This window comes from Carcharodon carcharias, chromosome 18, assembly GCF_017639515.1.
Source record: "Carcharodon carcharias isolate sCarCar2 chromosome 18, sCarCar2.pri, whole genome shotgun sequence".
Taxonomy (NCBI): domain Eukaryota; kingdom Metazoa; phylum Chordata; class Chondrichthyes; order Lamniformes; family Lamnidae; genus Carcharodon; species Carcharodon carcharias.
The window spans coordinates 99,060,073-99,080,408 of NC_054484.1; the positions used below are offsets into that span (position 1 = coordinate 99,060,073).

General features: G+C 43.4%; 1 protein-coding gene across 2 annotated transcripts in view; it reads left to right on the forward strand.

The window, feature by feature from the left end:
• The first annotated feature begins 553 nt into the window (after positions 1–553).
• shroom2a (shroom family member 2a) overlaps positions 554–20,336 on the forward strand; it is a 247,364-nt gene continuing 227,581 nt past the window's right edge. Inside the window, exon 1 of one of the 2 annotated variants that reach the window (XM_041211557.1) lies at positions 554–976. In XM_041211557.1, the coding sequence (XP_041067491.1) occupies positions 782–976 (195 nt within the window). In that variant the 5' untranslated portion in view covers positions 554–781. The remainder of the gene's footprint in view (positions 977–20,336) is intronic. The other variant, XM_041211560.1, reaches the window with a different exon arrangement.

A 20,336-nucleotide genomic window follows, 5' to 3' on the forward strand; every position in this document is an offset into this window, starting at 1 on the left:
GCACTGTTGGTGGTGCTGTCTTTTGGAGGAGAGGTTAAACCGAGGACTTGTCTGCCCTCCCAGGTGGGCATATAACACCTACGGCACCAGTTTGAAGACAGCCAGGAGAGTTTGCCTAGACTGAGATCCACGGAGAGATCAGGATGGCCAGTTACAGGCTGATGAGGCTTTTAAAAATCTTTTTATCTGAACAGTGCTAGCTGAATCGAGGTGACTAGTCAAAGATAATAGGCAGAAGAAGCAGAGGAGAATTTTCTTACTTTTATACAGGAAGTTGCTATGATCTGGAATGTTCTGCCTGAAAGGGTATTGGAAGCAGGTTGAATAGTAAGCGGGAAGGAAAGGTCTCAAAGTTGGGGGTGGGCACGGGGTTGGGATTAATTGGGTTGGCGAGCGAGCATGACGGGCTGAATGACCTCCCTCTGCTGTGTGGAGTGGGAAGGGAATGCGGCGCTGGTATTGCTGTGTGTGGCAGTGCCCAGCAGGGTGAGTGAATAGCTGTGTGTTGAGGGAGAGGGGAGGAGTTGTTGGCAAGTTGTCCCAGTCTTGTGTTTTGCAGGTGGAAGGTACAGCGCTGTTGGCTGCCCCCGGGGGACCGAGCAGACACACTGAGTGAGAGCTCAGTGCCGGGTCGCTGCCAATCTCACTGAATTCACCTTCCACTCCGAGCAGAAGCTCTTGCACTCGGCCACAGGGAGAGCCGAAGCGAGTCGCTGGCCGCTGCCGGCTCCTGAGTGCGGAAAGTGGCGGCTGGAGCCGCAGCCGGAGCCGGCCTCTCCCCATGGCTGGGGAAGGTGTGCGCACAAAGGGAGCGGCTGCCCCTGAGGAGCAGGCAATGGGCGAGCAGCTCCCGGCCAAGGAGCGGAGGGTAACCGAGGGGTCGCGCTGCGTGGCGGTGGCCCTAAGTGGGGGAGCGCCCTGGGGATTTACCCTCCGAGGAGGACGAGAGCACAAGGAGCCCCTCCTCATCACCAAGGTAAGGAAGCAGATTGCGCTGACTGTGGGCTGCCAGCTCTCTGCACATTCTCCTTCACAGCCACTTGCCTTTTTATGTCCTCAAACCTACTTGCCTATATTTCCAGCCCTGCTAAACTGCCAGTCAAGGCTCAGCTGGTAACACTCAGTCCAAAGGTTGTAGATTCAAGTCAAAATCTTGCAGGTAGAGGTTTACACTTAGAGCAGCACTCCTTCAGTACTGCACTCGTTAGAGGTGTCGTCTTTCGGACAGAGATGTTAAATGGAGGCCACCTCTGTTCTCTCAGGTGGTATTATTTTGAAGGGCAGGGCAGTCCACTGCAGTGCCCTGGTCAATATTTATCCCTCAATCAACGTCATAAAAACTGATTATCTGATTGTTATCACATTTGCCGTTTATTGGCATTTTGCTGATTGCAAATTAGCTGCTGCATTTCCTACTTTACAGCAGTGACTACGCTTCAAAAGTACTCTGTTGGCTGTAGAGTGCCTGGGCATGGCCTGAGGTTGTGCAAGGCGTCATATAAATTGCAAATTATTTTACCTCTTAGAATTGAATTTACATAGAGGCTTCGGGTTCTTGCAAAAACCCAAGGCTCTTCTCAGCCAATGAATTACTTTGGGTTCAGTTGTTTTATAGATAATTGTTCAGACAGTTTTCACATTAGCCAGGTCCCACAGACAGAAATGAGATAAATCTGTCTACTGTATTGGCTGAAGGATGAATGTTAATTTATGCTCAGGATGTGGATTCCATTGACAAGGTCAACCTTTATTGCCTACCCTGCGCTGCCCTCGAAGGTGGTGGTGAGCCACCTACTTGAACCTCTGTAGTCTGTATGGTGAAAGTACACCCACATTACTGTAGAGAATTCCAGTATTTCAACCCAACGACAGTGAAGGAATGATGATGTATGTCTAAGTTTGGAACACAGTTGTTCTTTGAAAAAGTATATTTTATATCCAAATGAAGAAGGCAAATTGGTCTTCTGTTTAACATCTCATCTGAAAGATGACACATTTCACAATGTGGTACCCCCCTGCCTGCCCCCCTCCCCAATGTTATATTTAACAATTAGCCTGGGTTACATGCTCAAGTTGTGGAGTGTGATTTGAATCTACAACCATCTGGCTCAGAGATAAATGCAGAGATGAACCAAACTGGCACTTAAAATGACTTGGTAACAAAGACTGGCAATGTTAATAGACAAACATTTAACAGCTTGCCATGTCATTTATTTGGGTACCATTTTATTTAATTCGTTAAAAATAGTGGAAGAAGAATGCATTCAGCATTTAATGTTTATCTGTTAATATTTTCACAAGCAATATTTACATGTTTGAGTTGCATGTGCCACTTTGGTAAATGCTGTTACTGGTGGTTATTGTCATCAATGAGTTACAGTTCACTGCTGGCCATGATACAACCTTTACACATTGTATTCAATGAACAGCTCTTAACGATTGTGTGTGAAAAGACCATCTGGTGAAAGTGACTTGATACCAACAGGATGCATTTTCTACTGCTCTTTGACACTATTGAAAACTGAAACTACAGTTTACAACCAGGTTTCAAAAATGAGTCAGTACTGGAAAATCTATCAATATGCTCTGTGTGAGTTCTTAAAATTGGAATTCAATCTGAGAATATTAATTGACATACCGTACTCAATTCATCAGCATGACTAAAACAAAAATACCTGGAGAAACTCAGCAGGTCTGGCAGCATCTGCAGAGAGGGATAAAAACAAAAAACTGCCAATGCTGGAAATCCAAAACCAAAACAGAACCAGTTCTGCTGAAGGGTCATGAGGACTCGAAACGTCAGCTCTATTCTTCTCCGCCGATGCTGCCAGACCTGCTGAGTTTTTCCAGGTAATTCTGTTTTTGTTCTGCAGAGAGGGACACAGTTAACGTTATTTCACCTCTCTTCTATTTTTACTTAGTTCTGTTGAAGGGTCATTTGGACTCGAAACGTTAACTGTGTCCCTCTCTGCAGATGCTGCCAGACCGGCTGAGTTTCTCCAGGTGTTTTTGTTTTTGTTTTGGATTTTCAGCATCTGCAGTTTTTTGCTTTTATCATCAGCATGATTGTTGTGTGTATTTTTCTGCTGAAATATGGAATTTGCAGTTAATGACAATAATTTACTGCCTGTGCCCTATTCCAGTCTGAAATCTGCTGGAGTGATTGTTGTCACCATACTGGTTTTGGAATTGGAGTATATTGGGAGAGCATTGGTTTGTGAAGAGGTGTTCTGCATGTGGTGTTTATAGACCATTTTCATTATATGTTCTGATTGACTGACTGCATTGTGAAGGGTCATGTAAAGGATTCAGAGTGGTCAGTGCCTTGACCTCCCATCGCTGAAACCTTAGACCCTTCATAATTTTCCTACGTGGCAACAGTGACTGCACTTCAAAAAAGTACTTTGGCTGTATAACACTTTGAGACATCTGATGGTTGTGAAAAGTGCCGTATATATTTAAACATAAGTCTTTTTCTGAGTTTTAATGTCCGTTACCATGGCCCAAGTGCCTGAAGTTGTGGTCATCCCCATCCCACGTTGGCTACAATATTGTTGAGGCTTCTAAACTTCATTGTAAGGAATATTAGAAGTTTTGGATTGGTTATCACTGGCCATATTGAGGTGGAGCCAGGAGCTGGGATATGAGCCTCTCTTCCAATCCTTGTGCATTTTCTCAACCCGCGAACCTGTTGAAAGGATGTTGTTTTAGAGCTGCTTCAGAAACTGCTCTCTCTCGCCCCTGAATTCCTGTCTTCAGCTGAAGCTCAAATAATGACATGTATGGGGAAACTCTTCATGGATTTTAGATAGCACCATTTCACATTTTAGGGATGTCCTATATCTATTCACAGACAGTGCTTTTGAAGTGAAGCCACTATTGTAATGCAAGAGATGCGACAGCTAATTTGCACATAACAATGCATCACAAACAGCTGTGAGATGCATGACTAGATAATCCCTTTTTAATCATATTGGTTGAGTGAGAAACATTGGCCAGCACACTGGAGAACTCTCCTGCCCTACTTTGACATAGTACCATGTTACATCCATGTGACAGAGCTGAGGGGGCCCAGATTTAATGCCTTATCTGAAAGACAGCACCTGCAACAGTGCATCGTTCCTTAGCATGTGCAATAAGTTTAGGAAGGGCAAACAAATATTTCTTCCAAAATGAGTTAGAAGCATGAGAATGTAGCTATGACAGTGTTTGAGTTAACAAGGGGCCGAGAGTTACTTGCAAAGGATACTTTTGGCAATTTGTTTTTCCAAGTTTGAGTGATGATGATGATATATGTGGCCAGGAAGCACTTAAACTACCTGGACTGAAGCCTGCACTCCCAAGCGCACTTTGCCTGGAATCTTTGTAGCCTTTGCAGATCTGTTAAAGAACATTCCCTTGAGTACTGAACATTTTCAGAATACCTTGCGTCTTCTCTATATCACAGCCATAAATATCCCGCTGTCTCCTTCTTTTTGCCTCTCATAAAAGTTGAAGCAAAGTGGGTAAATGGAATGTAGGTATAGATCAGCCATGATCTAACAGGTAGAACAGACATGAGGGGCTGAATGTCCTACTCCTATTTCTAATAATCCTATAAATATTTGTTACTATGAATGGAAACAAATATCAAATGTCTAAGTTTCTTTTAATGCTTTGTCACAGAAACTTACCTGGAGTTTAGAAAAGGTTAATATTTATTTTAAACTTGGAAAATATTTCCTTTTCATTTTCTGTAGGTATCATTGGATTGCTTGTTTTCTTGAATAAGTCTATTGTCCAGGTCTGTTTCTTTTATGGATCAACTTGCTTGAACACTCATTTATTTATCCTGTGGAATTGACCCTGGGGGTGAAGGGTGATGCCTGATGGAGTTGAGGATTGGGGGTGAGAATAAAGAAGTGTCAGGCTTCTTGGCGAAGTACAAAGGAAGAATCACCTGCTCTTGTCTCTTTTTGTCCTTATGGGATTTTGAGAGTAAGAAAAGAACCTCTGCTGGACTCAATAGCACGAGTCAGGATTATTTATTATGAATCCTTCAGCAATGGTTTTAAATTATTTTTGTTAGGATTTGTTGTGTGTTCTGCATCAATTATTATATTTGTACAATTTCATTTTAACAAGCACGCTTTACTTAAAGAATGATGACATCATTTCAGTCTGATTACCAAATGTGAGTGTGTAAGTGAGGTGGACAAACTGGGTAATTACATAGATCGTATAGCACAGAAACAGGCCATTTGGCCCAACTCATCCATGCTGGAGTTTGTGCCCTTCATGAGCCTCCTCCCACCCACTTCACCAATCCTATCAGCATATCCTTCTGTTTCTTTCTGCCTTGTGTGGTGTCTTAGAAACTAAACAGCCAGTATGGCAAGTCCTCGTTTTAAGTTACCTCATTCGTTCAGCTTTAGTGTTGCAGATATAATGGGGCTCGTGTGCATACTTAGTGTTGGGACTTCTGCATTGCGTTGTTTTGTGCTGGGGCCAAGGTAATGTCACGTAACCTGAATGGCACCCTTTTCGAGCAGCCTCTCCCACTCGCTGACTCTCTCCCCAACCCTCCCACTCGCAACTCCTCTCACTCGCTTCCTCCCTCTCACTGCCCCTCTGCAAACCCTCCCTTGCAGCAAGGGTTCAGGGGAGAGAGGTGGCAAGTGGGAGGGTTGACCTGTGGGAGAGAAGGCGAGAGGGAGGGACCGGGAGACGGAAGCGGTGAATGGGAGGGAAGTAGAAAGAGTTAGCATATTTCTTTTATATTTTTAAATCTGTTTTATTCTAAAAGTTGCCGTATGTACTCATGTACAAGTTAAGTTTCTAAGGTGAAATTTTTAGCCAAAAAGTAGGGGGTTGACTTTTACACGAGTAATATCACAAGTATTACACGAGTATTATCACGAGTGGTTGAAATTCACCCTCTCACTGCTCCAGAGTGCCCAGATCAGAGACTTCTTAGGCATTCTTGGGCATCTCCCTAAGCTGTGTAGCAAGCTTTGTCCAATCTCTTAACAGTTTCTCTGATATCTTGAATTCTCTAGCTGCTACAGATTATTTGTCTGCTCTGTAATCTCAATGACTTCTAGATTTAAACTCGGCTGAGTATCTGCTATTCCTTCTTGATATCTTGTTGCCATATTAGAAGGCAGGATTGGCGGGAACATAAGCATGCACCATTGAGGTGGCAGCCTTGACATCACATGTTGATGTGAGCAGACACGAGGAGCGGAACAGCCGCCTTCAATGGTGGGCTATTCTATGATTCAGTCAGTGAGTAGTTTTGCACCAGGGCGAGTTTGACATCAGCAGCGAGGGGGTGGTAAGTAGAAAGAGTTTGGAATTTTGTCCAAAAGTTAGGATTTGACTTTTGCACGAGATTGACCATTACTTGAGTATATACAGTATTTAATTTATGAATGTAGGAATTTAGGAATGTACATTGTTTCAACTTACAGGTTATAATATTTTAATTTTTTTGATAAAGTTTCTGTTGAACCTAACTACAGCTTGTTCATAGGTTGTAATGGGAAAATCTGATTCACTTAAAGTTGTTCCACTTAAAGTTGCACTTTTCAGAAATTCAGCTACAACTTTAAGGGAGGATTTATTGTATGTTGCGCTATCTCAGACCAGCCTGCTGCTGACTTACGCTTCTGATTTCCTTTTTCCCCACCTCTCCGCACTCCCCCATGATAAAATGGTGGGAGATCAGGAACTCACTTAGGGAGGTGGGGGGAGCAAGGGATGAGGAATGGTGGGAAAAAACCCTTGTTCTCTCAGGCATCATTTGCAACATTGCACTATTTCCAACAAGCCCTGTAATTTTTAAAATCTTCCTCTTAACCGTTTTATTGAATTGTCACGAATAGCACAGCAATTGTATACAACTATAATGAAGACAGAAAATGCTGGAAAAACTCAGCAGGTTTGGCAGCATCTGTGGAGAGAGAAACTAAGTTTAACATTTCCAGTCTGTATGACTCTTCTTCAGTCTTACGGTCCCAAAATGTTAACTCATACAACTGCCTGATAAAGTTTACATATTGTTTCTAAAAAAAACCATGAAGGGTTTTCAATACTGCAGTTTAACACCAGCACATTCACTCGGTCATTTATAAAACACGGGAACCTGCTCTATATGGATTACAATGTTCTTCTGCCTTCAATTTAATTAGTTACAGTATGGAAATATTTAGGAATAAAAGACATGACATCAGTGTTTATACATCAGATACCACTGACTAGCCACAAGCATGATGACAGCAACACTGCTTAGCCTCATGCACTAATTTTAGTAGAAAACTGCTTATGTACACTCACAATACAGGTAAATGTACACCAGGTGTGTGTGTGTATTTACTTAACATCTGCCACCATTCAATAACTGAGGAACTCACAATGATCAAAAACATTTACACACACTGTTTTTAATCTTAGCATTTTACCTACCACCACACAAAAAAGGTTAAAGATCCAGGCATGTGAATGACTATTGAGATCACATACCCACTGATGATATCTATTACTCATTGTCTGTTTACTGATCAGAAATGCAATTAGCCACATCTGGATTCCCAATTAGTCACATGTGGCCAGTGGCTAATAAATTAGATAACACTGCTTTCGATCTCAAGAAATCTTTCCCTTTATAGGTTTAACTCACTAGTTACTTCTCCCCACTCTCTGCAAACTTCACTATCTTCCAAAAATATATCCAATTATCTCAAACCCAGTTAGCCGTAGAGTTGAAATCAAGCCCGTGCCTTTCCTTTTAGGGTGGTTTGGATTGGAAATCTCATATTTGAGCCTTTTGATTTTTCATTATTCTTCCATATTGTTTAGTGTAATCTCACACTATGGGACAGGTTGCCTGGGTACATGCTATTGTTATGGGAACTTCACATGCCAGTTTGTACACGAGCTCGCTAGCCCAGATCTCTCATCAGCTGTAATCAGTGCCCATCAAATCGGAGGACCTGGTAACGGGTGTGTGAAATCCTGCACTGTCAATGTATTATTGGCCCTAATATTCCACCTGTTTCTAGACTTGCAGACACCTTTTCCCATCTAGTATTTGACCATGTTTGGACAGGTGAAAGTATACACAAGGGGGAAGCCTATTGAGTTCGTTACTTTTGTGAGACTATGTAGAAAGCTGTGAAATGAGGGGAATGTGTTTGGTTTACTTCACCACCTGGAGGGAAGTAACTCTCCAAAAATGATTAGATTTGAACATCTGCATCTAGGCTTAACTTCAGTCTTCAGTATTTGTTCACCTTTTTAAAGAAAGTTAACATAGCATAAACAGGTTCTGATAGAAATCTATGTACTAGTTTATGGGGGATGGAAAAACAATCCTGTTCTATCTGGTATTTCAGGAATATCAGCTAGATTGCTTATGAGTCATTAATTCATTTATACAAATAGTCATTTATTTTCATAAATCTTCCCTTAACATTAACTTTACAAGGGTTCCAGTTACAGTGTTATCAATATAATTTCCATGTGGACTTTACAATCTTCTCTCCTTGTGCACCATCTGTGCCATTATAAACAGTGTTAACCCTTTGGATGCTGAGACCATTTCATCTTTCATAATCCACAAAATTTAGGAAATAATGTAATGTCAGAAACACATCAGCCAATTTGCACACAAGCAGCAATGTGATAATTACTAGATAATCTGTTTGAGTGAGATAGGTGATATATGTATTGGTTTGGAAACTGGGGAGAACTCCTCTGCTCTTCTTCGAGTAATCCCATGAGATGTTTATATTTACCTGAGAGGAAGATAGGGTCTCAGTTTAATGTCTCATCTGAAAGACAGCACCTCTGACAGCACAGCACTCCCTCAGTACTGCACTGGAGTGTTAGTGTAGATTTTACGAGTCTCTGGAATGGGCATTGAATCTACCACCTTCTGACTTGGAAGCTAGAGTGTTACCATCTGAGCCATGGCTTACATTTAATTATGAAGGACACTTATTCTATTTCACCCAAGGTGAGTTTTCAGCTCCATGCCTAAATGAACTTGTTCTATCCCCAGATGATTGCCCATCTACAGCACTAACTCACTCACAGAAGACAATAACCCTCACTAACGAGGGATAGCCAACAATTCTATGAGTATCTCAGAGAACCTTAAAGTTTGCAACTTGGGTGCTGTCTCGCATAAAGTCTTGCACTCCTTTTACCCCATTCATTACCTTCATGCTCCACTGAATCTATTTCAAAATCTCCATGTTTTCAATACCTGCATTGCTGAATGAGGAATCTTCCATATTTATCTCAGGTTGTTTCCATTGTCCCTCTTACTCTGGATTACTGTGCTGCCTGTTTAATGATCCTTCTATTCCCCTCCCCCATCCCTAGATCTTAAAGCTACTGAGCTCCTGCACTTTGGAATTCTCGGCCTAAGCTGCTTTGTGTTGCTACATCCTTCACAGTCTTCAAAAACCTGGTTAATATATTTCTACAACCCTTAAACCCTTTCTTCAAGTACTGATGCAGGCCCTCTTTTATAATGTCAACTGATCAAGAGTTAACTAGTCTTCCTGGTTGTCTGTATCTGGTAGGCAACTTGGAGCCCCTATGCCTGAGGCTCGAGAGTGAATCACTCATCCATACACTCCCTCAGCTAGACTTAGGGTGGGAACAGGGAGGAAATACCAGGATTTCATATCCATTTTTAAAAAAGGTAAACAACAGTTCTAATTCAGTGCACTTATTTTGTTTTACAAACAGGTACTTTTGTAGACAGCATTGTCTCTTGGAAGGTTAAAATTCAAAAACCATTGTTTTTCTTCTGCGCTCTTAGAAAGAATTTGACCTCAGTGTGCTGTCCAGGTAACTTATATTATTTAATATGTACACAATTACCTTTAGCCAGGACTAAGAATGAGAGAGTGTGCCACTGCTCTGTGTCACTGACGGATTGTTTAAGCCGGTCAGTGAGGTTCTGTTACAGTCTGAACTTGATGAAAATGATGAAATGGAGCAAACTGCAATTAATCTCTGCGCTTGTGTATGACAGATTGTTGGAGTGGGCCCAATAATTTCCAGTCAGCATTCTTCACTCTCTTATCCACCTATTTCTATTTTTCCATGTATTGAATTTCCAACTCTTTTAGTTTTGATATTAATTCCTGAACGTTACTGGGAAATTATCCCAAGGAGCGTGAGTGTGATATTAAGCCTCACAGGCAATAACAGTAGCCGGTGCTGCTGTGAATTAGATTGCAAATGCAGTAAGAACTCAGTCTGTTCTGGTTTGAAACATGTCTGTTGAATTCCCTGATGTTTAAGAGTGGGCTCCGTCCTGACTTCTGTCCAATATCTTTCTCCAAGTGACATCGACCCCATCCTTCTGGACAATTGGAATCGATTTAGGGACTTTTTTCTTTTACTGATGCTAAGTTCTATGTTTGCCCTCTCCCCCAGCCTCCCCCCACCACCACCCTGAGGCCATTCACCACCTAGTCTACTTGCAGCTCTCTGCATCTGGCACTCTTGACTGACTGATGGAGCTGTGCAAATTTTGAACACGTTTCCCTTCTTGCCTGGTCCTTCTCCATGCCTTCTTGCGTTGGCATGGCTGGGATGAGGAGCTCAGATGCAACTGTCCACATATGTACAAAAACTTTCATAGTTTTTAAAGGCTAAACTCAAAGTTACCCCATCACAAAGAGAACACCGATTGAGGGAACGTTGGCGTATGCCCGCACAAGATATGTAAGGAGCTGAAAATCTTCCTTGAGAGTCTGCTCCCATCTGAAACCTGTAAGATTCTCCATATGCAATGACAGAACTGTGCTGTATGTCTAAAGAAAAAGTAAGATAGAAAAGCTTGCACTTCTAGAGGGCCTTTCCTGACCTCAGGGTTCACCAAAGAATTTTAGGACAAATGAAGTACTTTTGAAATGTAGTCTCTTTGAGGTGTCAGATATGAGGTAGCCAATTTGCACACAGTAATGAAGTAAATTACTGGATCGCCTTTTTTTTCATGTTGGTCGAGAGATAATTATTTGCTGTTCTAGGAGAGTAAGCTGCTTGCCAACAAACTGTTCTTCAGAGCCTCCTTCTGACAAAGGTTTACTGGAGTGGTTAGATACAGATTGTATCAATTGTGGATGCCTTCTGCCATGTATGTGCTTTCCCTTTTGCCCAGTGAAAGGCTCCTGTAACTTTGAAAATCTTGTGGTCTTCTGTAGATAATATAATGCCCCACTAATGTGGGAAACTAAAGAACCGAGTACTCGGCACAGTTAATTAGTATAGTCATCAAGTGTAACTGTTTTAGCAGATTCCACTAATGATCACTTGTGCCTGGTTCACATTACTCTGCCATGGCGATACTCGAGAAGAGGAGCTGCAAGATGTATTTTCATTTACTGTTTTAGTTTTCTGTGCCTGCTAAGTGTTTGTAAGAGGCTGCAAATATTGAATATAAAGGAAACTACAAGCCCCCTGGGTTGGCTCTGTAAGAGGTCTGCACTTCACAAGAGGTTCTGTTGCTCGGTCTCCGGGCTCCACTTCAATCAGCAGATGTGTGGCTGCACAATTAAATCATTGCACTTGGAGACAGCCCTCTTGTCTCTGATTCTCCATTGATCGGAGGATATGGCTGGCATTTATTGCCCTGAGAAGATAGCGGTGGGCCTTTTGAACAGCTGGTCGGGGATAAAACAACTAAATAGCTTGCTTGGTCATTTCAGAGGACAGCTGCAAGCTAATCATGCTGATGTAGGACTGGAGTTACAAATGAGGTTTCCTTCCCCTAAAGGTTATTAGTGAGCCAGTTGAGTTTTATTTTCTGAGAACCCAGCAGCTTCACAATCACTTTTCCTGATACCGACGTTTTGTTTCCTGAACTGAATGTAAACTGAATCCAAATTCCTGGTGGGATTTTAACTCATGTCCTAATGGATTATTTTCTCAGGCTCTAGGTTACTGGTCCTGTGATATAACCACTGTGCTAGCGTACCCTGGGTGAAGAGTGATGCAAGTCTTACTGTGCTACATGCCTGGTCTTTGCTTATGGACTACTCATGTCAGCAACGGAGCAACTGTATGTTTCTCTCCAGTCTTCCTGCATTCCTGTTGCATCTTTACACTTGTTTCAGACATGAGCTGGCATTGCCATATTTAGACCTGAGTCTTTCTGCCCTGAACCATATTCGCCTGCTCCAAAAACCTCATTCATCATAAACGGAAAGGAAATCTTTTCACAGGCCCTGTTCACCGATGCAGTAGGGTTCCCCAGTCTGTCTGAACATTTGACGCTGTTCGCAAATGTTGTTGCATTTACCTTAGTCGGGTGTCTCTGTATCATCAAGGGCTGAATAAAATATTTAACGTTTTGTGAAATACAAAGATGTCAGTGAGATGAATTACAAAACAAATCCAAAAATAAAAATACTTGGAAAAGCTCAGCAGGTCTGACAGCATCTGCGGAGAGGAATACAGTTAACATTAGTAACTGTGTTCCTCTACGTAGATGCTGTCAGACCTGCTGAGTTTTTCCAGGTATTTTTATTTTTGTTTTTGTTTTGGATTTCCAGCATCCGCAGTTTTTTTGTTTTTATCTTAGATGAATTACAAAGTCTGTTATGAATCAAAGTAGAGCTGGGTAAACCTATTTTCAGTGCTGCTTTTATTATTCCTGCTGAACTTGGTTTCCTCTACCAAGAGAGAATTTTCTACAGTTCCAAATTCTTTTACCCTCCTGTTCCTCATGCATCACTCACGTCCCCTGTTGAACTGAACAGCGATTGTTAATCTTTCTCTGCCTTGTTTTTCTGGACTTCAGTAAACTGGCTTTGGCCCCTATAATCCCTACCTGCCCTCGAACTGGCATGTACACCAGGGGCTAGTAATGACTTCCCTTGGTAATAATCGTTTGTACTGGTTTCAAACATACTCCTCTCTGTGGTATCCACTTCTCTTTGAAATGATAGATGTTCCCACATAGGCCATGACATTACAGACTGACAGAACAAATACCTTTGTTTATAAATACATGGGATTCTAAAGCACCATCATTAACACATTGTCCGATACACAATATATATGTTAAAGTACCTGAAATGAGGAAACCCTCAATATTACAATACAAAAACAAAAATAGCTGGAAAAACTCAGGAGGTCTGACAGCATCTGCAGAGAGGAACACAGTTAACATTTCGAGTCCGAATGACTCTTCAACAGAACTAAGGAAATGTAGAAAAGAGGTGAAATATAAGCTGGTTTAACGGTGGGTGTGGGGGGGGGTGGGGGGGGGGGGGGGGGGGGGGTGGGGGGGGGGGGGGGGGTGGTGGGGGGGGGGGGGGGGGTGGTGGGGGGGTTGGGGGGGGGGGTGGGGGGTGGGGGGGGGTTGTGATGGGGGGCTTATATTTCACCTTTCTATTTTTCCTTAATTCTGTTGAAGAGTCATACGGACTCGAAACGTTAACTGTGTTCCTCTCCGCAGATGCTGTCAGACCTGCTGAGTTTTTCCAGGTATTTTTGTTTTGGATTTCCAGCATCTGCAGTTTTTTGCTTTTATCTCAATATTACAATGGTTGACTAAACAACGGATGTCCTTTTTTTGCGTTCAGGAGTACAGGGAAATGCAGAGAATGAAGTCCCAGTTCCTGCTGCTGGCAAGTTGCAGGGATTTGGCCCTTGAGGAGGACGTGTTATGTGACCTTTTGTTCTGGGAAAGCTGGAATGTCTGAAAGAAATGGGACTGCTAATTTCAAACTCCTTATTTTTGATTCCCGAAAAGTGTCAAAAATTGGCACCGTCTATTAATTCCTTAATGTGGAGCTTGCCTGGCAAATCCTAACAACATTAAATACATATGTACAATTAACCAAGAGGAAAAGAGTGTGGCAAATCATGGATTACTAAACAATTTGTTTCACTTCAGTGTCAGCCTGGACTCAGTGGTAACACTCCCTCCTTTGTGTTGTAACATTGTGCGTTCAATTCTGAATTTGGGGATGACAGCAGACAATCTAGGCTGAAACTCCAGGACGGTATCAAGGGACTACTGCACTGTCTGAGATACTGTCTTTCCAATGAGGTGTTAACCCCATTTGCTTCCTCAGGCTGATGTAACAGATTTAATTTGAAGTGGAGTAGGGGAAATTCTCCCAGTGTCATGTCCATTTCATTGAATGAAATCGTACAGATAATAGGTTCTTTTGGAACTGCGCCAACAGATCCTTTGTCCCCTTCACCATCAGGTTAGACCATCTGAAGGCGCTGAGGATATGATTTGGAGGGCTTGGATATGTGTCCAAAACTGGATGGAGCATTTAGCCACAGTGAGACTGGGCATGTGGAAGTGATGTTCTCTCTTTATTAGTAAGAATGTTATCAGCTGAGCAGTCTCTTGGTGGTGTTCTACATGGCGCTGGTCTGACCCGTACCCCACTGATGTGCCATGGCAGTCACCCGGTCATATTCCACTTTTTCTGACACTTGAGAATTGACCATGCTTGCAGGGATACAATGTACAAATCTCTAGATAAAGGGGGGGAAAGCTGTAAACAAAATCACCCTCGATTGTCAACAACTCTTTGCACTGGAAGATCAGCAAATTTCAGGCATGCCAAGGAGCATCTTTCACTGAGCTAATGGTCTTCCAGTAACAATTAATATTTATCTCAGTGTGTGTCCCTCAGAATGGCCCATGGAACAGAGTGCTGCCTCAAGGAGCTGCTCAGGATGAACCTCGACAAAAACCACTGCATCTTTTTCCAGACTTGCTTTGCAAAGGCACATTCCAGAAGGAGGTGGACGATGGTTTCTTCCCCAGCGCAGCCGCCTCGACAACTCTGTGTGGAGGGGGAGAGACTCCAGGAAGGATCTGACAGGGAGGGCCTTTCTCACTGGCCAGCCAAGATGCATCTTGGAAGCATGTTTGAAGTGATGGGACATTCTGCCAAATGACTGACGGAGTGCTCAGGGAACCATCTGACAGGATCCACCATCTGAGGGATGCAGGAAAGCTTGAGGCAGTTGCTGCAAACGTTCAGTGGAAAAAGACCACTGTCGAAGGCCCTCTGGCCATAGTACACCGAGGGGCTGGAACCCATGTAAAACTCCTCAGGCTGTATGCAGCAGAGAATGTTGGACGTGCAATGTAAAGGTAAGTTGTGAACACAACCTGTCATGTTAGAAGTATGAGAAATGATGCACATCATTTCTAAGGTCGATAACATGGAGCAACCAGAAGGAAAGCCTCTGCTTTCCACGCCCATGATATACACAGGCAAGGTCGGACTTAGCAGTGCTCTCCACTGGTTGTGTTTGAACTACTCACCGTACGATGGCCTCTTTAATGAGAATGTGGAGCCTGTTTCTCAACGGGGAAATCAGGAAGACAAATTGGAGGGAGGGGAAAGAAGTTTCCTCAGTTAAGGTGGGGAAAGATTTTTTTGTGATATGTGATTGATGTACCATTAGAAAGGAAGAAGTGCATCTCTTTGATTAGTAGTGAAGCTGCGGGCTCTGCCAGTAATGTTCTGGGGACCCAGGTTCGAATTCCACTATGGCAGATGGTGGAATTTGAACTCAATAAAAATCTGGACTGAAAGTCTAATGGTGACCACTAAAAAAAGAATTGCTGATTATCAGAAAAAACCATCTGCTTCACTAATGTCCTTTAGGGAAGGAAATCTGCCGTCCTTACCTGGTCTGACCTGCATGTAACTACAGACCCACAGCAATGTGGTTGACTCTTAAATGCCCCCTTAAATACCCGAGCAAGACACTCAGTTGAAGGGCATTTAGGGATGGGCAATAAATGCTGGCCTAAGCAGCGATGCCCACGTCCCATGTATGAATCTAAAAAAAAAGACTCTCCCATGTTCATTACTGCTGCAGACATGGCTGGCTCTTTATTTTGATTGTGGCCTTGTTGGCATTGGTTAGGGATTCCCCTTGGTGACGATTATGGGCGGTTCTTAAAAAGGCAATTATGACATTCCAAGCCACAATGACTAATCCTGCAAATTGGCTTTATACGTGAAGAAATTACTAATGGTGACTGTCTCCCAATGAGCCCTGGACCCTATCTCTGCAACTTGTGGAACCCTGGTTTAAACCCATTCCAGCCTAATAAACCAAACATTTCTGTTCTTTAACTGAATTGAGTTGGGACGTCTTCAACTCCATTCACAATGGGTGTGGGTCCATAGCGTCTAAAAAGAACTGCCCATAATTTAGCACTAATTGATCAGTAAATCAATGGACCAACTGGAAGGCCGTAAGGATGGTTTGTGTGGGGAATGGAAGTATTTCTCTAATGCAGTAATAGGTACTGTTTTGCTGCTGCCTTTACCAATGTGGGGGAGGGGTAATCTTTGCTCTTTGATAGAACACATTCATGATTTCACGCTGCTAGTTAAATAAATGAAGAGCTGTTGATGAGCCAGAGCCATGAGAGTTTTGCATTGGGGGAGCTCCTGACGCTGAGTAATTAAGATCAAATTGATACTTTGAGTGAAAAAATAAATTGCTCATTGCAGAAGTTGGCTTTAACAGGGAGGAATTTAATTTTGCACATACAATTGAACTTTGCTCCATCCCCTCCAGCCGCGCCCCCCCGCCCCCCCTCCCCAGCTCTGTGTTATTAAAGACACTTGACTTTGCCTTGACCTCAAAGCAGTCCCAGAATGCATTGCTCCAGTGATTGCACGTCTTTAGTAATCCTGAATTGTCTCAAATTCCACATTCTTATCATCAGGTGAAAGCAGAGTTGGGGTGGGGGGGTGCGGTAGTGGTGGTGGTTGGAAGGAATAACATTTTGACTAATACGTTTTGACTCCTGTTGGAAGAAACACTGAATAAGACTGTGGCGTTTAGTTTTGACAGGTTGGTGGCTTTTCTGTTTAGGCAGACAAGGTCACTTGTTTAGTTTTACAGCAAATCATTAAAAAAAATGCTTCTAAAGCTGACTTTACATCTCTTTTAAACCTGAGGTGTCATGGGGCTTCCATTCTCTGTAAAAGAATTCCATGTCCATTTTCCTGCAAGAGTGTGGAAAGAATGGGGCCCGTAAGCCTGTTGGTGTCCCTGTTGTCTTTGACCGGTTGTACCAATCATTGTGATGCAAATAGATTTTGATCAGCCTTGGAGACATCTCAGCATCCCAAGTGCGTTAAAATCTTCCTGTCTCGACGGAGCACGTCATCGTCGTTCACTTTAGGGGACGCAAGCTGACATCTGATTGAATGGGTCCCAGGTTGTTGAAAAGAAACGAAAGGAGTGTTGGTTGCTGAGTTACTTCGTGCTCCTCTTGTGAACCGAACAGCAACTGGGCCACAGGACAGCCTGAGAGCAGGTCACTTGCTCACGCTTCAGGTACAGGAATGGTATGCAGTTTGTAGGGGTAGGGTGGGACTAGGGGAAAGGGATCATAACTACCAGGGTACAGCCCTTTTTCAATTGTATTTGGCTGGGGGGCTGGGGGGGGGCCAGGGTGGTGCCTTGGGGGGGAGGGGGTTGGCTGGGGGGGGGGCCAGGTTGGTATTTTGGGGAGGGGGAGGTGATGCTGGGGACCAGGATGTGCCAGGGATTGGCGGAGGGAGAGGGTGGTGCGGCCAGGCAGCACCTTGGGGGTGTGGGGGTGGAGGTGGGGGATGTGGTGCTGGGGACCAGGACAGCGCCTTGGGCAGGGCTGCACCTTGGTCGGGGAACCAGGGCAGCACCTTGGGGGAGGTGCTGGGGGAGGCCAGGGCAGCACCTTGGGTTGGGGGTGGCACTGAAAGGTTTGCGGGTGTAACAGGATGCCTGTATAAGTGGAAGGTTTTGTAGGTGACATCTGTGGCTCAGTAGTTTGCACACTTGCCTCAGCGACAAGTCCCCCTCCAGAACTTGAGTACAAAATCTGGCTGACATTCACTGTGCAGAACTGAGGGAGTGCTGCACTATGTAGTGCATGTAAATTTCAGATGAGACGTTAAACTGAGGCCCAGTCTGGCCTCTTGAGTGATCCCATGGCAGCATTTTGAAGAACAAGAAAGCTCTCCCTGGTGCCCTGGACAATATTTACCCCTCGATCAGTGTCTCTAAATCAGATTATCTGCTCGTTATCAAATTGCTGTTTGTGGAGACTTAGTGCATGTAAATTAATTGCTGCATTTCCTACAGTACGACAGGGACTATACTTCAAAAAGTATTTCAGTGGCTGCAAATCGCTTTGGGATGGCCTGAGGTTGGGAAAGACACAATATGAATGTAAGTTTTTGTTCCCTGTCTGGTGCTACCTGTAGAATTCATAAAGATTTCAGCCTAATTTCTTCCCAAGTACTTGGGAAATTTGTGTGGGCTTGTACAAATCAGCTTTCGCTTTCTGGCAATTTATGTAGCAAAGACAGCCTGTTGAAAGAGTGATTTGTAATGATAGAGTTGTGCAAATCTCCTTTGCTGAGGTTTGGGGAATGTTGCCATGCTGGTGAGCCCTACTCTCTTGGTGCTAGACTGACTGCTGCAATAGCGTCAATCTAACTTGGGGAGTGAGAAGCCCTAGATGCTCTTGTAAGTCATATTCTATAACCTCTTCCAGCCTTACAACCATCCAGTAACTCGGCGTTCCTCCAACTCTGGCCTTGTGTAGCCCCCCGTATATTGGGGAAATCCCATCCCAAACCATCCTTCCTCTCTCTCCTCCTTTAAGATTGCTTAAAATCCACCTCTTTCATCTGTCCTAATATTCTTCTTTGTCTTGGTGTCAACTTTTACCCGATGACACTTCCGTGAAGTGCCTTGTGATGTTTTACTACTTTAAAAACACTATCAACATGCAAATTGTTGTGCATTTTAGTGCTTATGATGGGCACAGATGTATACATGTTCCTGTTTCCTTCCTGCTGGCTCTTGACAACAATATCTGCAACTTTTGGAATTCTCTTTTCGCTGAAGTCTCAATCTCTCCGTGGCTTCTTGTACTTTTAAGACTGTTAGTCTGACGTCCACTCTTGAATGAGACAGAAGTTCCTCCAGGGAAACGTTGACAAGACCTCATCTTCTGCCCCTGATATGGTGGGAAATTCCATCCCTCACCAGCAATTCCATCTTTTTACCTGTCCATTGTGTTGGACAGTCTGCTTGCAGCCTTAGTGTCCTTAATGATCCTGAGCTGAGCTTCCAACCCCATATTGTTTTCTACTTCAGTGCAAGACTGGGGGTGGGGGATGCTTTTGGACAAGATGTTAAACCAATGCCCTGGCTGCTATCTCTGATCTAAAGGATTCTATGGCACTATTTGAACGAAGAGCAGAAGTTGTTCTATCCGGTGTCCTGGCCTATATTTATCCCTCGGCCAACATCACAAAAACAGATTAGTTGTTATTGTGTGTTTGTGGAACCTTGCTGTGCCAAATGGCCGCTGCATTTTCCTGCATTGCAACAGTGACTACATTTCAGAAGTACTTCATTGGCTGTAAAACACTTTGGCATGCTCTGAGGCCATGAAAGGTGCTAAATAAATGCAAGTTTGTTCTGTCCATCCTCGCTCTCATTTCTCACTGATTTCTCTTGACACATTATACATAGTGGCTCAGTTCATTCACCTCAGTTAACCTACTCCTCCTAATTTGTATGTCGTTATGTGACAATGCAGACAAACTTAGAAGGTAAAGTTTGATTTCTTTTTTCCTTCACACTGTTTGCTTCAGAGCCACTATTCTGGACGATATGTTGATTAACGAGTGGCAGTCAACTGAAATAATTTTCATTAAATGTGTGGTGTTTCCATTATATGTGGTTTTGACTCTCAATTCCTCAGTGAGTTATTGAGATGGCTGGCTTCCCGTGTGAGAGTTTTGGCAGTATTCAGTGTGTAATTCCATCTTGTCACTTTATCTGACTGTACAGCTGACGGGTGATATCTGTACTGGGAAATGCTCCAGTACTTCTGCTACAGTGAATACGTGATCTGTGTGCCAATGTCTAGCATGGGGCCCATCTCAACCATCGATGGCATGTCAGAGCAACAGTATGTTAATCCTATACTTGCACTGTTATGGTACCATGAATGTAATGAAATGTCCTATGGCAGTTCATACAAGGGCACTGAGCCAGCTAATGAAACATGAGAACAGGTGATCAAAAGCTGACTGTAAAGCTTGGTCAAAATGGTACATTTTTTTTTAAGGCACACGTTAAAGGGAGAGATGGGAAGTTTTAGGGAGGGAATTCCAGAGCTTAGGGTCGCAACAGCTAAAGGCATGGCCAACAGTGGAGGGGCAAAGGAAATGGGGAGGCCTGAATTGGAGGAACCCAAAGTTCTTGGAGGATTTTAGGACAGGGGGCTGTTAGGAAGGGACACTACCTAGCCATGGAGAAAT